Below are 22978 nucleotides of genomic sequence, written 5' to 3' on the forward strand. Positions count from 1 at the left end.
CCAGATAACGTATTTTCCTATTGTGTGGGAAATAAATTCTATAATTGCTGACAGTCCATTATCTGCCACTAACATTCTGACTGTTATTTCAAGGTCAGCAACTCCTAAGTCTGTGATGGCGAACTTATGGCACGCATGCCACCATATTGGTGGGCACACGAGCTCAGCTCTGGCACGCATGTGCGGGCCAGCCAGCTGGTTTTCAGGCCTTCTGGGCCCACCAGAAGTAGGGAAAAAGGCTGTTTCCTGCCTCCAGAGGGCCTGGGGAGTGGGGAAGGCTCGTTTTTTTTTTTTTGTATTAAATTTGTATTAAATTTAAGTTTTTCGCTCTCCCCAGGCTCCCGAGGCTTTCTAGGTGGGACCAGAAGTTGGAAAATGGGCCATTTCTGGCCTCTGGAGGGCCTCCAGGGGGTGGGGAAGGCCGTTTTCACCTTCCCCAGGCTCTTAGAAAGTTTCTGGAGCCTGGGGAGGGCGAAAAAATGGGCCTTCCAGTCCCACCAGAAGTTGACAAACGGTCCGTTTCTGGCCTCCAGAGGGCGTCCAGGGGAGTGGGGAAGCCTGTTTTTACCCTCCCCAGGCTACAAGAGAGGGTCTGGAGCCTGGGGAGAGCAAAAAATGGGCCTACCATGCCATCACATGCCAAAAGCGGGGTGAGCGTGGGGGGGGTTGCGCACGCATGCATGGGGCACATAAAATTATGGGTGTGGGCATGCACATGTGCAAGCCATCCCCACACTCCCCCCGCTTTTGGTGCGCAATGGCAAAAAGATTAGCCATCACTGTCCTAAGTGATTCCAAACCAATGTCTGATATCTAAAATAATCACTGGCCATGTCTTCTGTTGGTGGAAAAATTAGTTTTGGGAGAAGTATGTGTGTCTATCCAATTTTGAAATGTCAACCTGTATAAATAGGATAATTAGGGAATAGAAGCATTTTCAGAATGGCTCCAATCCAAACTGAGGGAGGGAGCCCAGACAATCCAGGTTCATAACTAGCCAACAATCAAGACTTGAAGAAAGAGAGAAAAGGACTTGCCTAATCAGGATGCATTTATTAATTGTGTTCCCACATTGCTTAGACAGTCACAGGTATATTGATACAGTCATCAGTTAATAAGCCAGGATAAATTTTAAGTGGCAAGAAACAACACTATAATTATCAGATCAAAACGCAAAGCCACATTATGTTGCTTTTGCGTAAACAGAAAAGCTTGGAATGTAACTTTGGCAACCTGAGAGTCACAGTTAATGTAAAATGACATAATATGCTTTCAGGGATTTTTTTTTAACTCCTACCTAGATGGAATATACAAAAATAATGCCATTTTTGGCATTACCAACCTTTTTTCTGCTCTATTTTTTTTTTCTTGTAATATTTTATTGGTTAAGAGATAAAGAAAATATTATACACTGCATAGGGTTATTTATTTGGGCAATTAGTCTTTTTTGGGAAAGCCAATATAAAACAAGAATGGGCAGAAGGAAGCTATGTTTAATAAAGCCATAAAAATAATGGATTCAAAGGTTCAATTTGAAAATGATTTGATCAAATTACCTGCAAAACATACAGTATATTTAAATCAAATAATGGATCGGTATTTTTGGGTTGAATTGCCAAATTTGCTTGATGTGTTCTCAACTATCACATGTTGAGTCATGTGATCAGACTCAAATTGGTACCAGAAAATTGGTATATTTTGACCATATTCACATACACTTGAGAGAGGGGGAGGAGGAAGGGGGAAGAGAGGAAGAGATTATTGAATCAAGGTTGATTTGATTAATTGAGTGAATCTGACTGATTTGAATATAGTTGTGGATGTTTTGTATACGCTAATGTTTAATTCCTCACCCACCACACTTCTTATCCTCCAATTTATTCCAACACAAGCCATTATTTTTCATCTAGGACAGAGGTGGTAATTAAAACAAAGTGGTATTTAAAAACAAGGAGTGATTTCAACTACATTATAGTTATCTGACTCTTGATGTAGATGTTCTGATTCATGACAATGTGAAATTAAGTTATGTACTTCCTCAAAAAAACCAAAACCAAAAATTTGTTTCTATCTTTGCAGGCCCCAGAATTCTGTTTGACAGATTGATATGATGTTACATATGGAATCTTGAGAATTTCTGGCCTTAGTTGTCTTCAGAAATACCTCATGCCATTTAATGCATGAACATTTAGTTAAGGCAATTTTATCCGGGCTGCAAAAGTCCAGATAGTGATAAAAAGGAGTAATCATTTTCTCTTTCTCTTTGCTCCCATCTAGTAGTTCCCTTGACTATTTGCAGCCCAGATATGGTAGCCTTAAGTGACAGGATTCAATATTTCTTAATATTATGTTAATTTTACAGTACAGTTGTTTTTATTTATTTGTTGACGAATTGCAAATACATTAGAGCAGATGATAATTAAAATACCTTATTTTGAAGAAGGTTTACTATATGGCCTTGCTTGCTTTTGTCCACATAAGTTCTTTAGAAAATAATAAGAGCAGAAAAATCATTACCAAACACTTCTTCTTCCATTATGATGCTTTCATTCTCATTATGATATTGCCACCAAGTAGCTTATATTTTACAGCATATCACCTTACTCTGAGTTCAGCAGCTTGTTTGATTGATTATCCTATCACATCCCTGCATCTTAAGTAGACCTCTTACCCAAGTGATGAATGAAAATCAATACACATATTACACAAGTGTTATAAAAAATGAACTCAGGTTAGAATTAGTGGACAGAATGTTCCGCAGTATGTGGCATTTTGGAATCACATTGGTATGCAGCCTGTCCTATAGCTCAACTGCAGTAATTTTGACCTTGTTTCTAGGTACAGGAACCTATACATGAAGCAATGTAACCTCTTATGCTTTGCAAGGCCATGGTATCTTGGAACGAAGGAAGATGCATATTATTGTGAAAACCATGATTGTAAAAATAACTACAAAAAAGGGTTGGCTTTCCCAAAATTGTTTTCTATGGAAAATCCTGTAAACATATAGAAAACCAACCCTTTTGATGTTTTTTTTTTAAAGAGTGGAAAAATAGATGGTAAACAATAATGAATCAGCATAGGAATTCATAGCACTTGATCAGTAATCCCGAAAAATAGATTATATTGGGTGGAGAAGTTTTGTGTCCCTTCACTGTTGGACACAGGCACAGGCAGTGGGGGTGAGTCTGTGTTGTCTGCATCTCAAACTGAAGCACAAATGGTCCTGTAGTCTGCAATTTCTTCTGGAAATCCATTCATTTCCATTCAAAGGATGTTCATCTCAAAGTTCATAGCTAAATGTCTATGAAGATTCTCAGTTATCCAGATCATAGTTGTCCCAAAGGAAAAAGCATAGATTTCCAGGAAAAACTGCATACTTCAGACAACCCAGACTCATCCCCACAGCCTGCACATGTGAAGGAAGACAGGATGGATATATCCTGCAGAAAGCACAACTCCACAACTCAGTCCTTTCAGCAGTTCCAAGAAGGCTCCACACCCATTTGCACTACTCAGGTGACCCTGAGGATACAGACAAATCTCCAAGTGGCCTCAACAACTCTAAAAGAATGCAAATGACCAACTGTCTGCAAGGAATATAAATCCTTCCATTCCCACCATCCAGTCAGAGTTGAAGAATCTTCTTGGATGGGAAGCAAAATGTCTTCAAAGAAAAACAAGAAAACAACAACAACAACAAAAAGAAGCAAACAGAAAAAAGAATTATACACCAACTCCAAGACGAATCAGGAACTCTTTACCCCACACATTTAGAGAAGAAAAACATAGCTAAAATATTCTTTCAAAAACTTTATCGCCAGGAAGAGGTCCCGGAAGATCAAATCAAAAAATACCTCCATAAAACCAATCTCACGCACTTCACAGAAGATCACAGAGAGATGTTAAACCAGCCCATAACAATGCTGGAACTAATGGAAGCCCGCAAAAAACAAAAGAACAATAAGACTCCAGGACTGGATGGAATTCCTACTGAATTCTATAAACTTTGTCAACAATCTATAGACCAAATACTGTTACAAGTTTTTAATGAAGCATTATTGATAGCTGAAATTCCAAAATCCTGGACAGAAACTATTATTACATTAATACACAAAGAAGACTCAGATCCGACGCAAATTAAAAATTACAGACCAATTTCATTACTCAACGTGGACTATAAGCTATTCATGTCAATACTAGCTCAGAGACTCAAAGCAATAATACATAAATATATACAACCAGACCAAAATGGTTTCATACCTAAAAGACAAATCAAGAATAATTTGAGAATGATTATATATATTCTGGAATACTATGATCAGAAGATAGATAGAGAAATGGCCATAATCTCCCTTGATGCTCAGAAGGCCTTCGACAACTTAAATTGGTCTTTTTTCATAAAACAACTTGAACTAATGAACTGTGGAGAGAAATTTCATAACCTGATTAAAAAAAATTATTTCCAACAAACAGCAAAAATCTCAATAAACGGTGACATGACACAAATTTTTGATATTCAGAAAGGAGTACGACAAGGATGTCCCATGTCACCGTTAATATTTATAATAGCATTGGCGGTATTATTAAATGAAATAAGGATCGAGGAAGAAATCAAAGGACTCAAGATCCGGGGAGAGGAGTACAAATTGCTCGCCTTTGCAGACGACGTAATTTTCAACTTGGAAAACCCAAGATGATCTGGACCCAGACTGATATCGATGATAGAAGAATACAGGGAAGTCGCGGGCCTCAAAATAAACAAACAAAAAACAAAAATAATGACAAAAAATATGACCCAGACACAGAGCTTGGAATTAGAAGAAGAATTAGGAATCCAAATAGTAAAGAAAATAAAGTATTTAGGTATTTGGCTGACGGCAAAAGCAACCATGATCAAAGAAGACAATTACACGAAATTACTAAAAGAAATTTAAAAAGACCTGGAAATCTGGAATAGGCTACAACTGTCATTGATGGGCAGAATCAGTTCAATTAAAATGAATATATTACCGAGAGTACTATATCTATACCAGGTAATACCATTACATCCAGGAAGAGACTTCTTCAAAAATCTCAACAAAATCACAATGACCTACATATGGCAGGGAAAGAAGGCTAGAATTAAGATTAAAGCGCTACAAGACACACGAGACAGAGGAGGCCTCGCAGTACCAGACTGGGAGCTATATTATAAAGCAGCCGGATTGACCTGGATCAAAGAATGGATGAGATTAGATGACAAAAGAACTTTATATCTAGAAGGCTTTGATCTCATACGAGGATGGCATGCCTTCCTATGGGATGGACCAGACAAACAACACATGTACTTCCAAAGACACATAATTCAGGCCTCACTCTTCAAGATTTGCCAGGGAATCAAGAAAACTTATTATACTAAAATACCAAAATGGTGGTCCCCGATGGAGGCATTGATATTTCCAAATACTCTTGAAATAGGAAAGATGATGCGATACCAAGACTTACTGAATCATGAAGGAGAACTTACTCCAAGACATCAACTCCAAAATGGCGATATAAATATTGATTGGTGGCACTATACTCAAATATAGTCAAGATACAATGCGGATAAAATCAAATATGGAATTGCAAAAGTTCTGAACGAACTGGACAGAATTCTATTAGGAGCAGACCAGAAAATGATTACTAAAACATATAACTACCTTTTGAGAGACAAATTAATAGAAGAAACAGTTAAACATAATATGATAATGTGGGCCAGGGACATAGGACATAATATTCAATTGGCAGATTTGGAGAAATTATGGAAGCAGAACATTAAAATGACAAGAGCCACATCTTACAAGGAGAACCTCATTAAAATGTTTTATAGATGGCACCTACCACCAGCCCGACTTGCCAAAATGCACCCAAACACTCCGGCATTGTGTTGGAAATGTAAAACAAAAAAGGGGACATATTACCACACTTGGTGGAAATGTAGGAAAGCCCAACACTATTGGCAAGATATAAAAAATATTATTGAAGAAATAACAAACATTCAAATAGAAAACAGTCCAGAATTCTTTTTATTTGGCATGTTAACGGCACAATATCTTAAGGAAACGAAATATCTTATCATACACATCTTGACAGCAGCAAGACTACTGTTCGCTCAAAATTGGAAATTAGACCAACTCCCATCCAAAGACAAAATTATCGCAAAGATAACAGAGTGTGCTGAAATGAACAGATTGACGCTGGAACTCCAGGAAAAGGAAGAAAGCGAATACTATCTTGTATGGCACCAATGGTATCAATGGCTGGAAAGGAAAATCAGCAAAAATGTAGAGGACAGAAATTAGGGTAAAGACTTACATAAGGAGATGAACTCATAAGAAATGTAAATTTGTAGTGTAAAGTTATAACATTGGAATTAAATATTTAATAATCACTCTTTATTAAAATATATAAGCTCAACAACATATATTCTGTTGATGACAAAAACATATATGTAGAATGTTAGGTGGGTTTGTAGGTGGTGGGTTTTTTGTTTGTCTTTGTATTGTATTGTATTGTCTTTATATCTGTGTTTATATTTTAATAATAAAAAAAATTAAAAAAAGAAAAAGAAAAACAAGAACATCCAGTTGCCTGTTGAAAAAGCACCTTTCATTCAGATGCTTTTATTATTAGTGAACATGTTTTCATCAAAATTATTGCAACTCTTATATTTCTGGATTGACTTTATTTTATTATTATTGGACATGGTGCCATCAAAATTAATGTAATTTTGTTGAATTGTCCCAAACCGAGTTTAACTATGCTGAGTTGGCCATGGCAAGTTGGCTATGGTTAGTTATCCCATTCAAGCCTCAGTCACCTCATTGGATTAGTCCAGCTGTCATCTAACTCCACATTAGTGATTTTATTCTCCAGAAAAACTCAAGAACTGTGCCTGCTTCCAAAATCATGCCTGCTTCTGGGATTGTTGTGACCAAGGCCCAAGTAGTGATTACCAAACACAATTCAGTCCTCAACAAATTATTTTATTAAAACAGCTGAGAATTAATTCATTCTCAGCTTAGTCCAAAACAAAATTCTTAATAACCAGTCCGTCGGCCTTATAACCAACCTTTGATGTTTTTGGCAACCTGCCAAAGGCTTTTCTTGGCAAAACCCCCACAAAGTTCAAGAGACGCTGACAAGAAGTATGGGAATCAACATTGCTTTTCTATTCTACAAAAAACCCAATGGCTTGTTGCTGCTCTTTTAAGCCTTATGGGAGTGGCCAATCATCTTCTGGCCTTACTCCCAAGTTGTCCTTTTTTCTTCAGCTGCTCTTGCCTTCTGGTAGCTCTTCTCATGTGTGCACTAGGAACAGGCTCCTCTTGTTCCTCTGCCACTCTGCTGCCCATCTCTGGAGGCTCCGGAGTCAGCGCATCACTCCCAGATGGCCCTGGCCCATCTCTGCCTCCGATGCAAAGCCCTCGTCTGGGCCTTCCCCTGACTCCAGGACTGGCCCATTGTCCTCCCCACCCTCCTCACTGTCCAACTCCGCGGCCAGGTCTGCAGGCTGCTGGCGGACCACAACAGGGATGCTACCACATGGCTTCTATATAGGAAAGCTGAGCAGTGCTTTGGATGCTTCCCCTAGAGAAAGGTGATATTCAATAAATATCAGTGGAGTGAAGCATGATGTGGGGGAGGCCCAAGTGTGTGAGACCCAGTGGAGTGGAAAACAATGTGAGGGGTGTTTTAGAGGATTGGGAAGATCCTGTTAGCCATGCATGAGCTGGGTAGGTCTGCAGAGCGGGCCTGTGCCAGACCTCCTGGGGCCTTCCCCACCCCATGATACCCTGTGTTCCAAGTAATGACCTCAATGTGGAAATCTAAATGTAGGCACCTGACTTAATAACTGCCATGACTTACAGCCATAATTCTGGGCTTAATTTAGGTCATAAATTGAGGGCTACCTGTAGTCTATTATTATTGAAACCTGTGGAATATAAGTGATACTTTCCATCATTCATAATTATACAAGTTTCTTTGATGCAGCAAACAGGAAAGGACAACACATTGTTGCCCCATTCATTCATGAGTCTACTGTCATGAATGAATGGGTATGAATGAGTATGAGTATGTAGAGTACTCTATATACTCTGTATGATACTATGATTAGTTGACTGCCTATATTTAGTTTTGGTTATTTAGCACATGAATTTATATTCATTGAGCCTGTGATAAGAATGGATGATGAACTAGAAAAAAGATGTTAATTTTTGGTGAGGTTAATTGTGTTGGTTGTTCCTTGATTACTTTTAATTTTTCTAGCTTTTATAAGTGGCAGTTTCAGATACACTGTTACCCCTAACTCTTCTGGAAAGTGGAGATGATTTTCTAACATCATCACTTCTAACATCCATTCTGCTTGATTAATTCATGAAACTGTCTAATTAATTGGGGCCCTTGAGGTACAAAATGGGTTGGAAGACATTTAAAACATCAAGCACAATTGCATAAAGACTTTTTGGTACCTGAGAAAATAGGAACATTTCCCTTCCATTTCAGGTCACTAATAGAGAAAATCTCAAACAGGCATAACCAAGTGGAGCTGAGAACCCATCTCTATTTTATAGCACTCACTACACTAACAAGTAGAACATGTTACAAGTAGAAAAGATTATTGTGTTCTAAGCATTCCTAGTTGTTCAGTCTCTTATGACTAAAATACCCCAATTTGAAAGCTTTAGTTTAAAGCAAGATTTTTTTAGACATATACACAAATTAATTCTGCTATGACTTTAAATAGTTACAGTATCAATTCACTTGCAATGCTGTCACAGATGGTGAATGAATATAGAGACTTTTTGAAGATAACATAATTATTAAACATCTCATACTCTGAGGGAATCGAGGTGGATTGTCATTGACATCAGTCAGGGTGATGTTCACTGTGGTAGTTCCTGATAATCCACCCATCTGGCCTCCCATATCCTTGGCTTGGATGACCACTTGGTACTGTTCTCGATTTTCTCGGCTCATATCTGGCAAAGCAGTCTTGATTATACCTTGTGGGGGAAAATAGAGAATAGAGGCAAAAGAAAATATGAAAAAGAGTATTAAAGTGGATTTGTCCAGTTTAATATTACAGTGAGGAAAAAAACAGAGGAGTCCTATTTAGCCTGGCATTAAAATCAATGTAATTATCTTTCTAGCAAAACAGAAAACAGGTTAAAATGGCTACATATGTTAGAATAAAAGGGGTGCTTGTGTGTGAGAGAGACAGTAAGTAAGAGAGATAAGTGGAGGGAGAAGGAGAGAGAGAGAGATTTTAAAGCAAATCTTAGAGGACATAATCTAAGCATTTACAATCTTCTCCAAAATCCCAGAGGAGCATGATCTATATATGAAGCAGATGTGTTATTTCAATATATAAAAACACTTTTTAAATCAATCCTCTACGTAAATATTAAGCTATCACATGAGAAAAGAGAACTATTCTAATGTACTATATATTACATATAGGATATGTAATATATAGGAAATGTGTCAATAACCATTTGCAAACTGTAATGGCACAATTCAATTTATCAATTTATCATTGTACTGTTGTCCTTGTTGCATGCGAACAATTCCTTCTAGATCATTGTTAATTTTCAGGGTGAAAATAAAACATGGGACCTGAGACGATAAGGAAAGAGACCACATGTTTATCCACCTAGTTCTACCCTTCTCCCCATTATCTTTTTCATTATTTTTATGCTGACTCAGCAATGCACAAATGTGAAAGCCAAGATTGCTATTACTCAAACTTCTCTTACTTTGTTTCCACAAAACATTGTTATATATAAAGCAGTTTTATATAAGTGACCTGGCTCAGAACTGGGTTATGTGGAGGCTGAAGACTTTGTCTTGTTTTGTTTTGGTCTTTTGTGGCACATTAGCTATTCCAAAATGTCCTGCAACTCACACAACTTAATTCAACCAGCAGCTGTAGCTTCGCATTCACCATGCTCATGTAAACTATTTGCAAATTATGCCAGAGGACCAAGTTGATGGATCAGCTGCTCTCCTGTAGTTCATGGAAAGTTTTCAGTTTGGCTTATCTAAGAGATGATTTCCACAGCCAGTTAAACAGGCTGATAAGGCTGGCATTTGCTGAAGTCTCAAAGTTGACAAACTATTGTTCCAGAAAAAGCACCATGAAAAAAATTTCAGTTTGCTTACCTCTATCCCCAAGCTAAGAAGAGACACTAACAATTTTTTTGCCCAACAATATTCCACCCCATAACTTGAAATTAACAGTCAACATTCCAGCTGAACAAGCACGTATAACAGTATTTGAATAAATCATTTGAAACAAAAGGTGCAAAAGATTGAAAAACCCATTAAAGCTGTCAGTTCCTATACATCAGTGGAACAATGCAAAACTCAGATAACCAGAACAAAGCAAGTCAATGGATATTCTAACCTGTGTCTGGATCCACTGAGAAATATGGCTGACCCTGGAGGATGCTATATACAATTTTGGCACTGTTGCCATAGTTAGAGTCATCAGCATCAGTCGCTGTTACTTGAATAACAGAAGTGCCTGAATAACAACAAGAAGGGAAAAAAATGAAATTAAAGGAAAAAGTTATGTTGATATAAAGCCATTGGAGGAATGACATTATTTATACTTTAATATAAATAAGTAACTGGATCCTCTGTCCGTCCATCCGTCCGTCCATCCATCCATCCATTTATCTACCTATCTACTTACCTACCTCCCTACCTACCAGATAGATGGTTTTGATTCAGCGTGTGTTCAAGATCTAGCTGAAGGCCCAATAGCAATTATGATATGTTGTCACACAAAAAACAATTTGGAAGGAGTTGATACAGAGCCTCTGTCTGAATCAAGACCAAGTTCCGGACTGAAGACTAAGTTCTAATTGTAGTTGTTTTCCTTCAATATTAAGCGGCTGCTTTAAGAATCTGTTTTTAAAAAGTGTGGCTAATAAAATACATAATTTATGTAGCAATAGGGTGCAATATGTTTAAAACAATCTCTTTGAAACTATTTGGGCACATAACATTTAACCATTTATGGAAATCATGATGACAAAATGGAAAATGGATATAGGCTATGCATTGTTTAAAAAAGTGAATTTATTTACACATTTGATTGAAAAGACATGTCCAAACCATTAGATGGCTTTAAGAAAGTTCTGTACCTAACTTGGTTACAGACCAAGAAACTTTGCAATATAAGGTTAAAAAATATAACATAGAACAATTCTCCCACTTTCATATGAAGCAGATTGGAGATCTTTATTTCAACAATGGACAACATTTTCCTCACAGCTGAAAACAGTAAGCTAGTTTAAAGGTTGTAGCTAGGTTAGGTGATATCTACAACCATCCAGAAGAGATTGCAGTAAAAATGACCAAAGGTGTATAGCAAATGTTTTCAGGCACTAAACTTAGAGACAATTCACTTTTAAAGATGTTGCTAATTTTATACTCCCATTTATTGGGCACAAAGGAGGAATGTTGGGCATCATTCCTAACTCAGTTGGAATATGGCTTAATTATGACTGTCTGCACTTTCATGAAAATAATCAACATTGTCATCAACTGCCAGGTATTTTGAATTAATTGAAGAATGATGCAGTTCTTATGAATAAATATTTAGTAATGTGGTAACATATATATATGGCTATCTGATGAGAGCTAAATAGCTTGAAATAGATCTATACTAGTCTCCCTTTATTTCTTTATCAGAAAAATATAAATTTAGTATAAAAATGGTTGGTTGTGAATGTGACTGCTTGAGGGCTCCTGGATTGGAGCTGAAAGGCGAAAGGGAGCAGTTTGCTCCCTCCCACATGTTGGGGTAGACAAGATGCCTCGATAGAAAAATACTTAATCTCTCCCTTGGGTCAAGCTGATGAAGGGAGGAGAACTTGTGGCTCAGAGATTAATACAGCTGCCTAATATGTAGGCAGCCCAAGTTTGAATCCGAGTAAGGGTATGGCTATCTGATGAGAGCTAAATAGCTTGAAATAGATCTATACTAGTCTTCCTTTATTTCTTTATCAGTGAAATATAAATTTGGTATACATACATACATACATACATACATTCTTTTATGTCTATCAGCCACCATTAGTACCCTAGAGATGGAATGAGAGGGTACAACTGAAAAGTTATTTTGTATTCCACAATAACAATGTAAAAAACCAATTAAACATTAATAGAAGCAACTAATAAAAACAACAGGAATTAAACCAATCTTATATTAAAAGTCATTCAAAGCCAAGTGAAGCAAAGAAATGCTTTTTGCTGCTTGCCTAAATATCATTATGGATGAAGCTACTTTAAACTCCCTTGAGAGAGAATGGCATAATTGAGTTTTAGCTTCAGAAAAGAGCAAAACCACTGACCTAAAGTGGAGGATCCCAAATGAGTTGAAATATGCAATTAAACTTGTCTGAAATGGCCTGGAGAAGGCTTTTTTTTCTCCCATAACAAAAAAATGGACCCCTGAATGTATTTAGTATGAGTGATTGTCATTTTCTTATGAGAACATTAGTAATATTTTAGTATAGAAAAAATGAACAAAGTGGTGTTCAGATAAATTCCAAACCTGTTATTTCTGTGGGGGAGCTAAAGAAAAGCAAATCCCAATATCTCACATTATTTAGCAAACAATTGATAACAGATTAACAGAGCTGCAGACCTTACAGGTCATCTATAGTCTAACCCCCTGCCCAAGCAGGAGATCCTATATCTGTCTCTACCTAGGATCAAACTCACAGCCTCCTGATTGTGAGGCAAGAGCTCCACCTCTAGGCCACTGCAGAATCGTCAACTGACTTTATTTAAAGTGTAATTCTTCTGATGGTTCTATGGCTTGAGTAATTAGAGTATGAAATAATGATTCTGGAATTGATGGCACACAGAAGTACCTAACATTATGGGTTACCCATTCTTTTAAGCCAAAGGGCACCACTTCAATTTATTGTGTTTCCCAAGAAATATTCTCACTGCATTTTTTCTTCTGAATATCAATGTTTATGGTTGAACGAAGAAGCATATATTAGAGTTGTTTAAAGTACAGAAATAGTTTGCATCTGGTACATTAAAACTGAAACCATCAGAGACAGTTATACAAAACAAGAAGGATCTGGAGGAAATTATTATAAATTGAACTAATTTACATGGAAAACATATATGGTACTTTAGGAGATTACTACTGTACATGCAAAACTTTAAATGTCAGGCATAGTTGTAAATAATAAATAAAGGTTGTGAAGTATAAACACACACAGGTATATAATAATTATAGTCCATTTGAATACAAAGCAAAAAAAAAAAGTCTTCAGTGTTAATAAGGTTGATATGTTTATGGTACAAAGCTATTGGAGAATCTAGTTGTCTTGCTTTGGATACCATGAAGGTAACAAAGAAAACCAGTCATGGAAAGGCTGTGTAGTAGTGTTCCTGACAATACCATGGGCCCTGGTCAAGCTATGTCCTAGATAAAAGGAAATGAACTTCCAATAATCTTTTATGTCATCCTCACCACTCTCTGCACAGCCTTCCTGTCTGAAACAGTAAGACTTCCAAACCGCACAGTAACACAATATGACAGGATGCTTTCAATAGTCCTTCTATAGAAGATGATAATGACAGGGGAAGGAAGATGTGCTCTTCTCATATAAATTATTACCATAACTAATCCTCTTAATTTTTCTACCAACATTTATTGCCCACTTGGTGACTGACACCTCTAAAATGTAAATAGTCTGCAGTGAAAAACAATTTATTTGAAGTGGTATGGAAGTCTCAGAACTCTCAGTAATACCAATTTTTTAATTGCTCAATCACATATGCAAGCTACCCCATAACACAACACCTATTAAATAGCAATCATGTGCATGTAAGCCTAACATTATTCAGTAATGCATGATTCTTTGTATCCACAGATACTACTGACAAATAAAAAACCAATCAGATGAGTCTACATAGACATTGTTTTTTTTAGTTTCAAGCATTGGCAACCTTATATATAAGTTGGTGTAGTGATTAAGACATCAGGCAAGAAATAGGAGAGTTCTAGTTCCATTTTAAACAAAAAGCTAGCAATGTCCTTGGGCTATTCACTATGTCTCAACCCTAGGAAGGAGAAAATGACAAACCACATTTGAAATCTTCGCAAGAAAAGTGCAGGTACTGTCTAGGCAGTTCCAGGGGTCAACAATGACTAATGTCAGGGATCCAAGTAACACAGGTAAAAGATGGCTTCCAGGTGTGACAACTATATCATAATCTCTGTTTTTTTATCTGTCTCTAGCTATCACTTTTTGCTTCTTATTTGTCCAAACATCAACTTTACCATGATCATTTCTATTTTAATTCTGATGCTATTTGTGCTAAAGCTATATTTTCATTCCAGCCACGTTTGTAGTTGAGATTGTAATTTAATCTAATGTCAACAAACTTCAAGCCCAAATTTCATGTCACATGTTCCTTTTCCATTAGTGGTTTATGATGATGCTAATGATAAAGTCAAATGGTAATTTTATAATTTAATACCATTTATCATTTACTTAAAATGATAAACTCTAATACATATGACCTGTGTTGATAGCTACTCAGGATTCAACCAGTAACGAGGACTAATTTAGCATGCTTTCCACAAAATAAAATATAATAGCAGATATGTCCTACATTCCTTAGACATCAGGTTTGATTTTCACTTTGTTTTCTTACGTTTTCAAACTGTTAAAATCAACATAACATAATTTTGCACTTGGGTGTTCTGCCCCAGCTCCGGATTTCCGAGGATATTGACACACACCAATGGTCCTTATCAAATTTATTAAATAGCAAGAATAAACAAGACCAGCAAAGGTTGGCAACCAGCCCAGAAAACAAGATATGATAAACCAAAATACTCTGATCATAAATACGAGTTGTTTCCAGCAAGAAAGCACTAGCTGCATGCGACTTAAATAGGCTAAGGGAGTGGCCAATTATCCTCAAGCCCTACTCTCAAGTAGACCTCCTCCTCCTAAGTAGCCACTCCTGCCTTTTGGCAGCCCTGCGTGCTCGAGCATTGAGAAGAGGCTCCTCCACTTCGCTCTCTCCTTTTGAAGGAACCTCTGGAGGTTCTGAAGGCCCTGGCTGAGTCTCTGCCTCTGGCACCACATCCTCTTCAGCCTCCTCACTGTTTATTTTTTTTTTATTTTTTATTTTATTTTAAATTTATATACCGCCCTTCTCCCTGAGGACTCAGGGCGGTGTACAGCCAGAATTAAAAAACATGAAATACAAATATTAAAAACAATTAAAATATACTGTCCGATGTGAGTGCTGGCTGTGCAGGCTGCTGGCGCGACACCACACCAGCCTCCTCTTCGTCGGATCAGCCATGATCCGTGCAGGCCACTGGCGGGCCACAACATTGAGTTGGATTTAGAGCAGTGGTGAAATTCATATTTTTTTACTACCGATTCTGTGGGTGTGGCTTGGTGGGTGTGGTGTGGCTTGGTGGGCGTGGCAAGGGAAGGATATTGCAAAATCTCCATTCCCACCCCACTCTGGGACCAGCCACAGGTGGTATTTGCTGGTTCTCTGCACTACTCAAAATTTCCGCTATTGGTTCTCCAGAACCTGTCAGAACCTGCTCGATTTCACCCCTGATTTAGAGGGGATACAAAGAAACAATTTTAGGAGACTAGCTTTTGCTGTGGTCTGAATTCCGTGATAGAGTTTGTGTCCAAAAAAATCCTCAAATTCCACTGTGGCCTGTATTAACAGTGAAAATTATAATAGTGTTGACATTTTTTTATGCCAGTGCCACTTTTCCTTTCAGTATGAAGGTACTGTCATGAAAAGTTGTCTATAATTCATTTTTTTTTATGAAGTAAGTACCTCAGTTACAAAAAGTGAGAGATTTTTGCAGTTTCTTTCCATTTTCGGTTGTGGAGATATATACCCCTGCCCTCCTCACAACTATGCTGTAAATTTCTTTTTAGTTTTCTGTGAGCAGATTTCATCTCTCCCTGAGGAGATTAAAGATAATTCCTTTGGATGGAAAGTTCCCTAGGCAGACAATGAGGTGGACTACTTTAATTTTCTCATCTTGGTGAGGTCATTTCAAGATGGAGTGCAAGGTCTTTTCTACATGTTGTCAGTGGAAAAATTACTGCAACTTCCAGAAGATATTATAAGAGAAGAAACATTTCTTTCCCTCAACAAAATTCATAATGCTGTTAACCTCCATCATATCCTTCTAGGTTTCTTTTCCCCAAAGAGAATGGCATAGGAATGGTGTTCCAATTAAGTTGCAATAGCAATATCATGTATTTAAATTCTATTCTGGTATAATAATCTATGTGGAGGCCAAAACATATTGAGTGACTGTGACCCAAATGACAGCATTTCAAATTTAAGCTTTAAAATAGTCATCTTCCTTCTACCTTCCTAGGATCCACCTGTTGATTTTAAAGAAGTAACTGCAGTTCTGAATTTCTTGTCTCTTTTTACAATATTACCCACAAAGAATCCATAATGATCATTACTTATTTTGAGCTTGTAACGAAGTACAAAGTCAAACTAAAATCTTGGACTTCAAGACAGCTGATTTCAATAAATTTAGAGAGAATTTGAGAAGGATTCCATGGATGAGAATCCTCAGGGGAAAAACAATCTAAGAAGCTTGGGAAATTTTGAAAAGTGAGATTATAAAAGTCCAGTCTGGCAAAATTACAATGAAGAAGAAAAAAAAGAGATGTTAAAAGAAATTAGCATGGCTGCACAGAGAACTCTCTGATAAACTTAAACACAAAATGGGCATATATAAAAAATGGAAAGAGGAGCACATAACTAAGGAAGAACATCAGCAAATACCCTGAACCTGCAAAGATGAAATTAGGAAAGCTAAGGCCCAAAATGAACTAAAAAAGTCAAAGATAACAGGAAAAAAAGAGCTTGTGTCAACATGTAACAAGCAAGAAAAAAGTCAAGGAAATGATTGGTTCATTAATGGGAGAAAATGGCAAGAAGGTGATGAGCAGCCGAGAGAAAGCAGAACTGCTTAACTCATTTTTGCATCTGTCTTTACACAGTCCAACCTATCAAGAAAAAATATTGTAAAATGAAGGTTATGAATTCCAATCAAATAAGCAAGAAAATGTAAGAGAACATTTATCATTTTTAGATGAGTTCAAATCAGTGGTGGGATTCAAAATATTTTATTACCAGTTCTGTGGGCGTGGCTTGATGGGCGTGGCATGGCTTGGTGGGTGTGGCAGGGGAAGGATACTGTAAAATCTCCATTCCCTTCCCACTCCAGGGGAAGGTTACTGCAAAATCCCCATTTTCTCCTAATCAGCTGGGACTTGGGAGGCAGAGAATAGATGGGGGGTGAGGCCAGTCAGAGGTGGTATTTACCGGTTCTCTGAACTACTCAAAATTTCCACTACTGGTTCTCCAGAACTGGTAAGAACCTGCTGAATACCACCTCTGGTTCAAATCACCAGGACCAGATGGATTATACCCCAAGATTCTGAAAGAATTGGCAGATGTGAACTCAGAACCAGTGAATCATATCTTTCAAAGATCCTAGAGCACCTGGGAAATACCAGATGACTGGAAAAGGTTGATGTAGTTCCCATCTTTAAAAAAAAGGGGGGGGGATGGATCCATTACAGATCAGTCAGCCTTGCATCAATACCTGGAAAGATTCCTGAAAAGTTTAAAAGATAAGCAATGAATCTGCACACACCTGCAAACAAAATCATAACCAGAAGTCACCATGGGTTTGTAAAAACAGATCATGCCAAACAAATCTTATTGCATTCTTTGACAAGTGACAAAATTAGTGGACCAGCAAAATGTTGCAGATATAATTTGTCTGGACTTCAGTAAGGCATTGATAAAGTAGACAACAACCTACTATTTGATAAAATAGGAAAAAAATGTGGGTTAGACAGCATCACCATCAGACGGATTTGTAATTGGCTCACCAACTGCATTCAACATGTAGTCCTTAATGGAACTGTATCTACATGGGGCAAAATATGCAGTGGGGTAACCCAAGACTCTGTCCTAGATCCAATACTCATCAATGATTTAAACAAGGGGATAGAAGGGGAACTCATCAAATTTGCAGACAACACCAAGCTGGCAGGAACAGCCAATACTCCAGAAGGCTCAAGATACAGAAGGATCTTCAGACAGATCTGAACTCTGTGCCCTATCTAACAATATGAAATGCGAAGTAGAGAAAAGTAAGGTTTTACATTTAGGTAAGAAAAACCAAATAATCCTATATAGAATAGGTGGTACCTGACTCAACAATAGTAACTGCGAGGGGATCTTGGAGTCCTACACAATTACTTGAGCCAGCAGTATGCTGCAGCTGCCACGCAGTCCTAGGATGCTTTTTTTTTTTTTTTGCTTTAATTTATATGCCGCCCTTCTCCGGAGACTCAAGGCAGTTTACAATGCATTAAGCAATAGCCTTCATACTTTTGTATATTTATACAAAGTCAGCTTATTGCCCTCACAGTCTGGGTCCTCATTTTACCTACCTTTGAAAGGATGGAAGGCTGAGTCAACCTTGAGCCTGGTGAGATTTGAACTTGCAGTAATTGCAAGCAGCAGATGTTAATAACAATGCTTTAGTCCACTGTACTACAGGCTCTTCACAAGCTTTAATTGAGGGATAGAATCAAGGTCATGTGAAGTGCTAATACCAGTTTACAATGCCTTGGTAAGACCACATTTGGAATATTGAATCCAGTTTTGGTCACCACAATATAAAAAAGATGTTGAAATTCTAGAAAGTGTATGGAGAAGAGCAACAAAGATGATTAGGGGATTGGAAGGTAAAATATACAAAGAACTGTTGCAGGAATTGAGTATATCTAGTGTAATGAAAAAGACTAGGTCCCTTCCAACTCTGTTATTCTGTAAAAGTGAGAAAGATTTTACCCTCAGATATGTACAGCAACAAACATGCTGAAATGGTTGCAGTCTTCTAATGTTTTGTCTATTCTGTGTATCAGAGCCTAATTTTTTAAATTGGAACTGACATGGTGGTGTAACTAAAACAAGCTGCTATTATTACTCCACAATGCACTTATTGTGAAGTGGATTTGATTTAGTCAGCACAGGAGACTCCTGCCCTTCTGTTAATAAAGCATTTCTATGGTGGTGGCAAATAGTCATGACAACAGTCAAACTGAGGTGTTATTTCCAAATGGAAAGAAAATGTTTATTAGTTTTCAAGGAAGCATCTGGTTGCAGCTGTAGTTTAATATTTTAGGTGAAGGTTAAAAAGATAGTCAGTTCAAAGAAAAATCCTGAAGTCTGATTCACAGAATATGCCAAGTTTATCCTTATTATATAGTTTGGTAGCCTGTGCTTTAGTTGTCTCTATCACTAACCAAACTTAACTTTTAGAAAATGAGATTTGTCTTAATATTTAGTAGAGATTTATGACTGCAAAAGGCATCAAAGACTATTGATGCTGCTGTTATTATTATGTTTATTGGAAGAGACAAAATTCATGCTATTGTTTTCTGTTTGGCATGTAGATTTGTTATTGAATAATCTTTTCTATTTACAGCTTAATGGCCGGTGGTAGTTCTAGTGCAGGGGTGTCAAACTCGCGTAATCACAGTAGTGACACGTGATGTTCGTGACTTTTTCCCTTTGCTAAATTAGGTGTGGGCATGGCAAGCATGTGACACATCCGGCCCACCGGCCAGGAGTTTGATACCCCTGTTCTAGTATTTCTCAGAAAGACTGTTATGTAGAGCTGGATAAGACATTTAGCCTATGCATACATATATTATGTATTACTTTTGTATTTGCTGTATATAGAGGAGGGACTCTGAAGTGTTATGCCTACTAAAATCTGTTTAATGTCCCATATGTTTCAATAAAGCTGGCAATATACTGTAACAAGTTACATCTTGACTTGTACATTATATTAGTAATGTAAAGCTGATTTGGGGCAGAAACCAACATGATGAATTTTAACAGGGAGAAGTACAAAGTCCAATATTTGGGTAGGAAAAATCAAAGGCATTGACTATAGCATGGGGGAGACCACTTTGAGCAGCAACATATTAAGAAAGGATCTTGGTGCCTTAGTTAAATATGAGCTACAACTGTAAAACAAGTAAATACAGTTCTAAGATGCATCAATAGCGAATGTCAGGATCAGGAGAAGTGATTGTTCATCTATATTCTGGTTAAAATATCAAGTCCTATTCTGGGCATGCATTTTTGAAAAAATGTTGACAAAATGGAGAAGGTCCAGAAGAGCTTGATTAAGAGATTAAGGGAATAAGGGGCCTGGAAAAATAAAAATCTCTGTGAAATAGTTGGAAGCAATTTATTCAGTGTATATTTTATCTGATTGTACATTCCTGTTTATGTTTTAGGTGGTGAGCTGTCCAGAGTTTATTGGAGTCAAGTGCTATCCTAGTCAAATGAAATAATTATGCAACAAATAAGTTACTCAGAATGGAGAAGGAATGACATGAAAACTGTACTGCAGTATCTGAAGACAGGTCTTGTGGAAGACAGTGCAGAATTATTCAGGAGCTGCTCCAGAAGAAAAGACAAGAAATAATAGATTAAACCAATAAAGAATAGACTTTGGTTGGATATCTGAAAGAAATCCCTAATGGCAGAGTTGCTCAACAATGGAACAGATTGCCACAGGAAACAGTAGGCTCCCATTTGCTGGATATGCCTATCTGTTGGCCATGCTGTAATAGTGGATTCCTGTATTTAGACAGGTGGTCCCATCCTACATGTATATCCTAAGATTCTATGCTTAAAGGTATAGGTTATATACTTCAAGGTATTGGTTACCACCTTTAGAGCGCTCCATGGCTTAGGACCCGGGTACTTACAAGACTGTCTTCCTCCACCGGTAGCCTCCCACCGACCAGTATGCTCCCACAGAGAGGGCCTCCTCAGGGTGCCGTCGGCCAGACAATGCCGGCTGGTGGCCTCCGGGAGAGAGCTTTCTCTGTGGGGGCACCTACCCTCTGGAACGAGTTGCCCCCAGAGATACGGCGGCTCCCTGACCTTCGTGCTTTCTGAACTGCCCTAAAGACGTTTTTGTTTCATCAAGCGGGGCTGGCATGACCTACTCTTTTTAAAAAGAATTGTTTTAAAAAATTAGGGGTTTTAATATAGGGTTTTTAACTATGGGCCAAATTGATTTAATTGGATTTTAATATTGTTTTAAATTTTGTAGCTGTGTATTTTATTTGCTGGCTGTTCACTGCCCTGAGTCCCTCGGGAGAGGGGGCGATATATAAATATAATAAACTAACTAACTAACTAACTAAAGTGGTAAGTTCACCTTTCAGAAAATTACTGCAAAGTGATTTCGCTGCTCCTAGTGACCACAACCACTTGATGGGAAAGGGAGAGGAAGAATGTCCAATATTCCCATTACAATGATGTTAGGCTGGAGCTCAGTAGAAGAAAAATATATTCTGCATACCTAAAGACTCAAATTAAAGCTCAAGCATCTTCAATTAAAATCAAGAAAGATTCTAGAGAACTGTTGCCAGTTATTATAGAGAATGCTAAGCTATTTAAGATGATAATTAACTTGGTATCACTTTGATCTTAAAGTAATAACCAGGAATACATTTTCTGAATGTATTACATTTCAGGATGTAAAAATAGCTCTAGTGAGAAAGCGTCTAACTGACATATATGATTGCAAGAGTAGACCTTTCACTATTCAACCCTGGGATCAATCTGGATGGGTGGGGGAAGTGGCTTTTTTTTTTTTTAAATCAATATAGTATTCCCAAACTGTCTTTCTTATATAATTAATGTTATATTTGTTTGAATTTCTGTCTTGGCTTATTGAATCTGATGCTTTAGTGGAAACAATCTTCAACCAAATATTGCTGAATATGAATAAAAGTGTTCTTTGTGACACAAGCAATATTCCTCTATAATTCTTCAATAAAATAAATTAAAGTATGCTTTTCTGGCAAAAACACTGACCTGATGTGTATGGATGATCTCAAGTGTCTTGAAATAAAATTAAATGTATCCAAAAATACATGGAAGGAACAAAATTGCTATGATAGGATATTGACAGGAATGGGCATCTGGATGTCATTTTGAAACTTTAATATGGTCAGAAATAGTACTGCACAGTTGGCCATTTCTATAAAATGACAAGTTTTCCCTGAGCACAAATCTCATCTGTCCTGATTATCCCTGTTTATCAAGGAGTGATCGACAGCTCAGATTTTCCAGGATAAGAAAGTTAAATTACCTCTCTAGGTTGCTTTTGGGAAGAAGACACTAGAGATGCATTTCAAAATACTATACAAATTCCATTTCTTGGTACTCCAATGAATATGAGGCTCTTTGAATAGAATAGTGATTCTGTTAGAAATTGAAATTCTAAGAATAGAATTTAGAGAGATTTTGCTTAAACAGTATTTTCATTTTTTGGAAATAGTTTGTGTTTCTCTGAAGAAGTATATTATCTATGTGTTCTATATGCGAACAACTTCAGTTTAATATCCTTGCATTTTTTTTTACAAGTAGGTGAACATAACTGACATGTTATGAGAGCATTTAATTCCATGTTAAGTGAAACTGGACATCAATACTGAGTACTGAGTCTTTTTTGCTCTCCCCCATCCCTCTCCAGGGGATTAAAAAATACAATTTTAATTTAACATAGCCTGCTATTATTAATCAAAGTACAATGTTAATTGGAGCAGGGACGGTCTCCCCCATCCCTCAATCTTCTAACCTTACTATTGAGATACACAAAAGGAATAATTCTGTTACTTCTATCAAAATATTCTGGAATTCATCAACAACATCTAAAATCCTTAGTCCGTCTGAAATCTGTGTTAGTATTTTTGTTCTTAAACTGAGACAAATATTTAGGTATAGGTTCATTTGATTTCAGATGTGGACATTTGTCTGCAAATTAGAGATACTCACAGAA

General features: G+C 37.2%; 1 protein-coding gene across 1 annotated transcript in view; it reads right to left on the reverse strand.

Moving 5' to 3' along the window:
* Nucleotides 1-22978, reverse strand: part of CDH9 (cadherin 9) — a 162279-nt gene that overhangs the window by 44878 nt on the left and 94423 nt on the right. The window contains exons 4-5 of the mRNA XM_034411935.3: nt 10436-10555; nt 8865-9032 (exon numbers count right to left, since the gene is read on the reverse strand). Of these exons, the coding sequence (XP_034267826.1) occupies nt 8865-9032; nt 10436-10555 (288 nt within the window). The remainder of the gene's footprint in view (nt 1-8864; nt 9033-10435; nt 10556-22978) is intronic.

Source organism: Pantherophis guttatus, chromosome 3 (assembly GCF_059756535.1).
Source record: "Pantherophis guttatus breed Tessera chromosome 3, ASM5975653v1, whole genome shotgun sequence".
NCBI classification, from domain to species: domain Eukaryota; kingdom Metazoa; phylum Chordata; class Lepidosauria; order Squamata; family Colubridae; genus Pantherophis; species Pantherophis guttatus.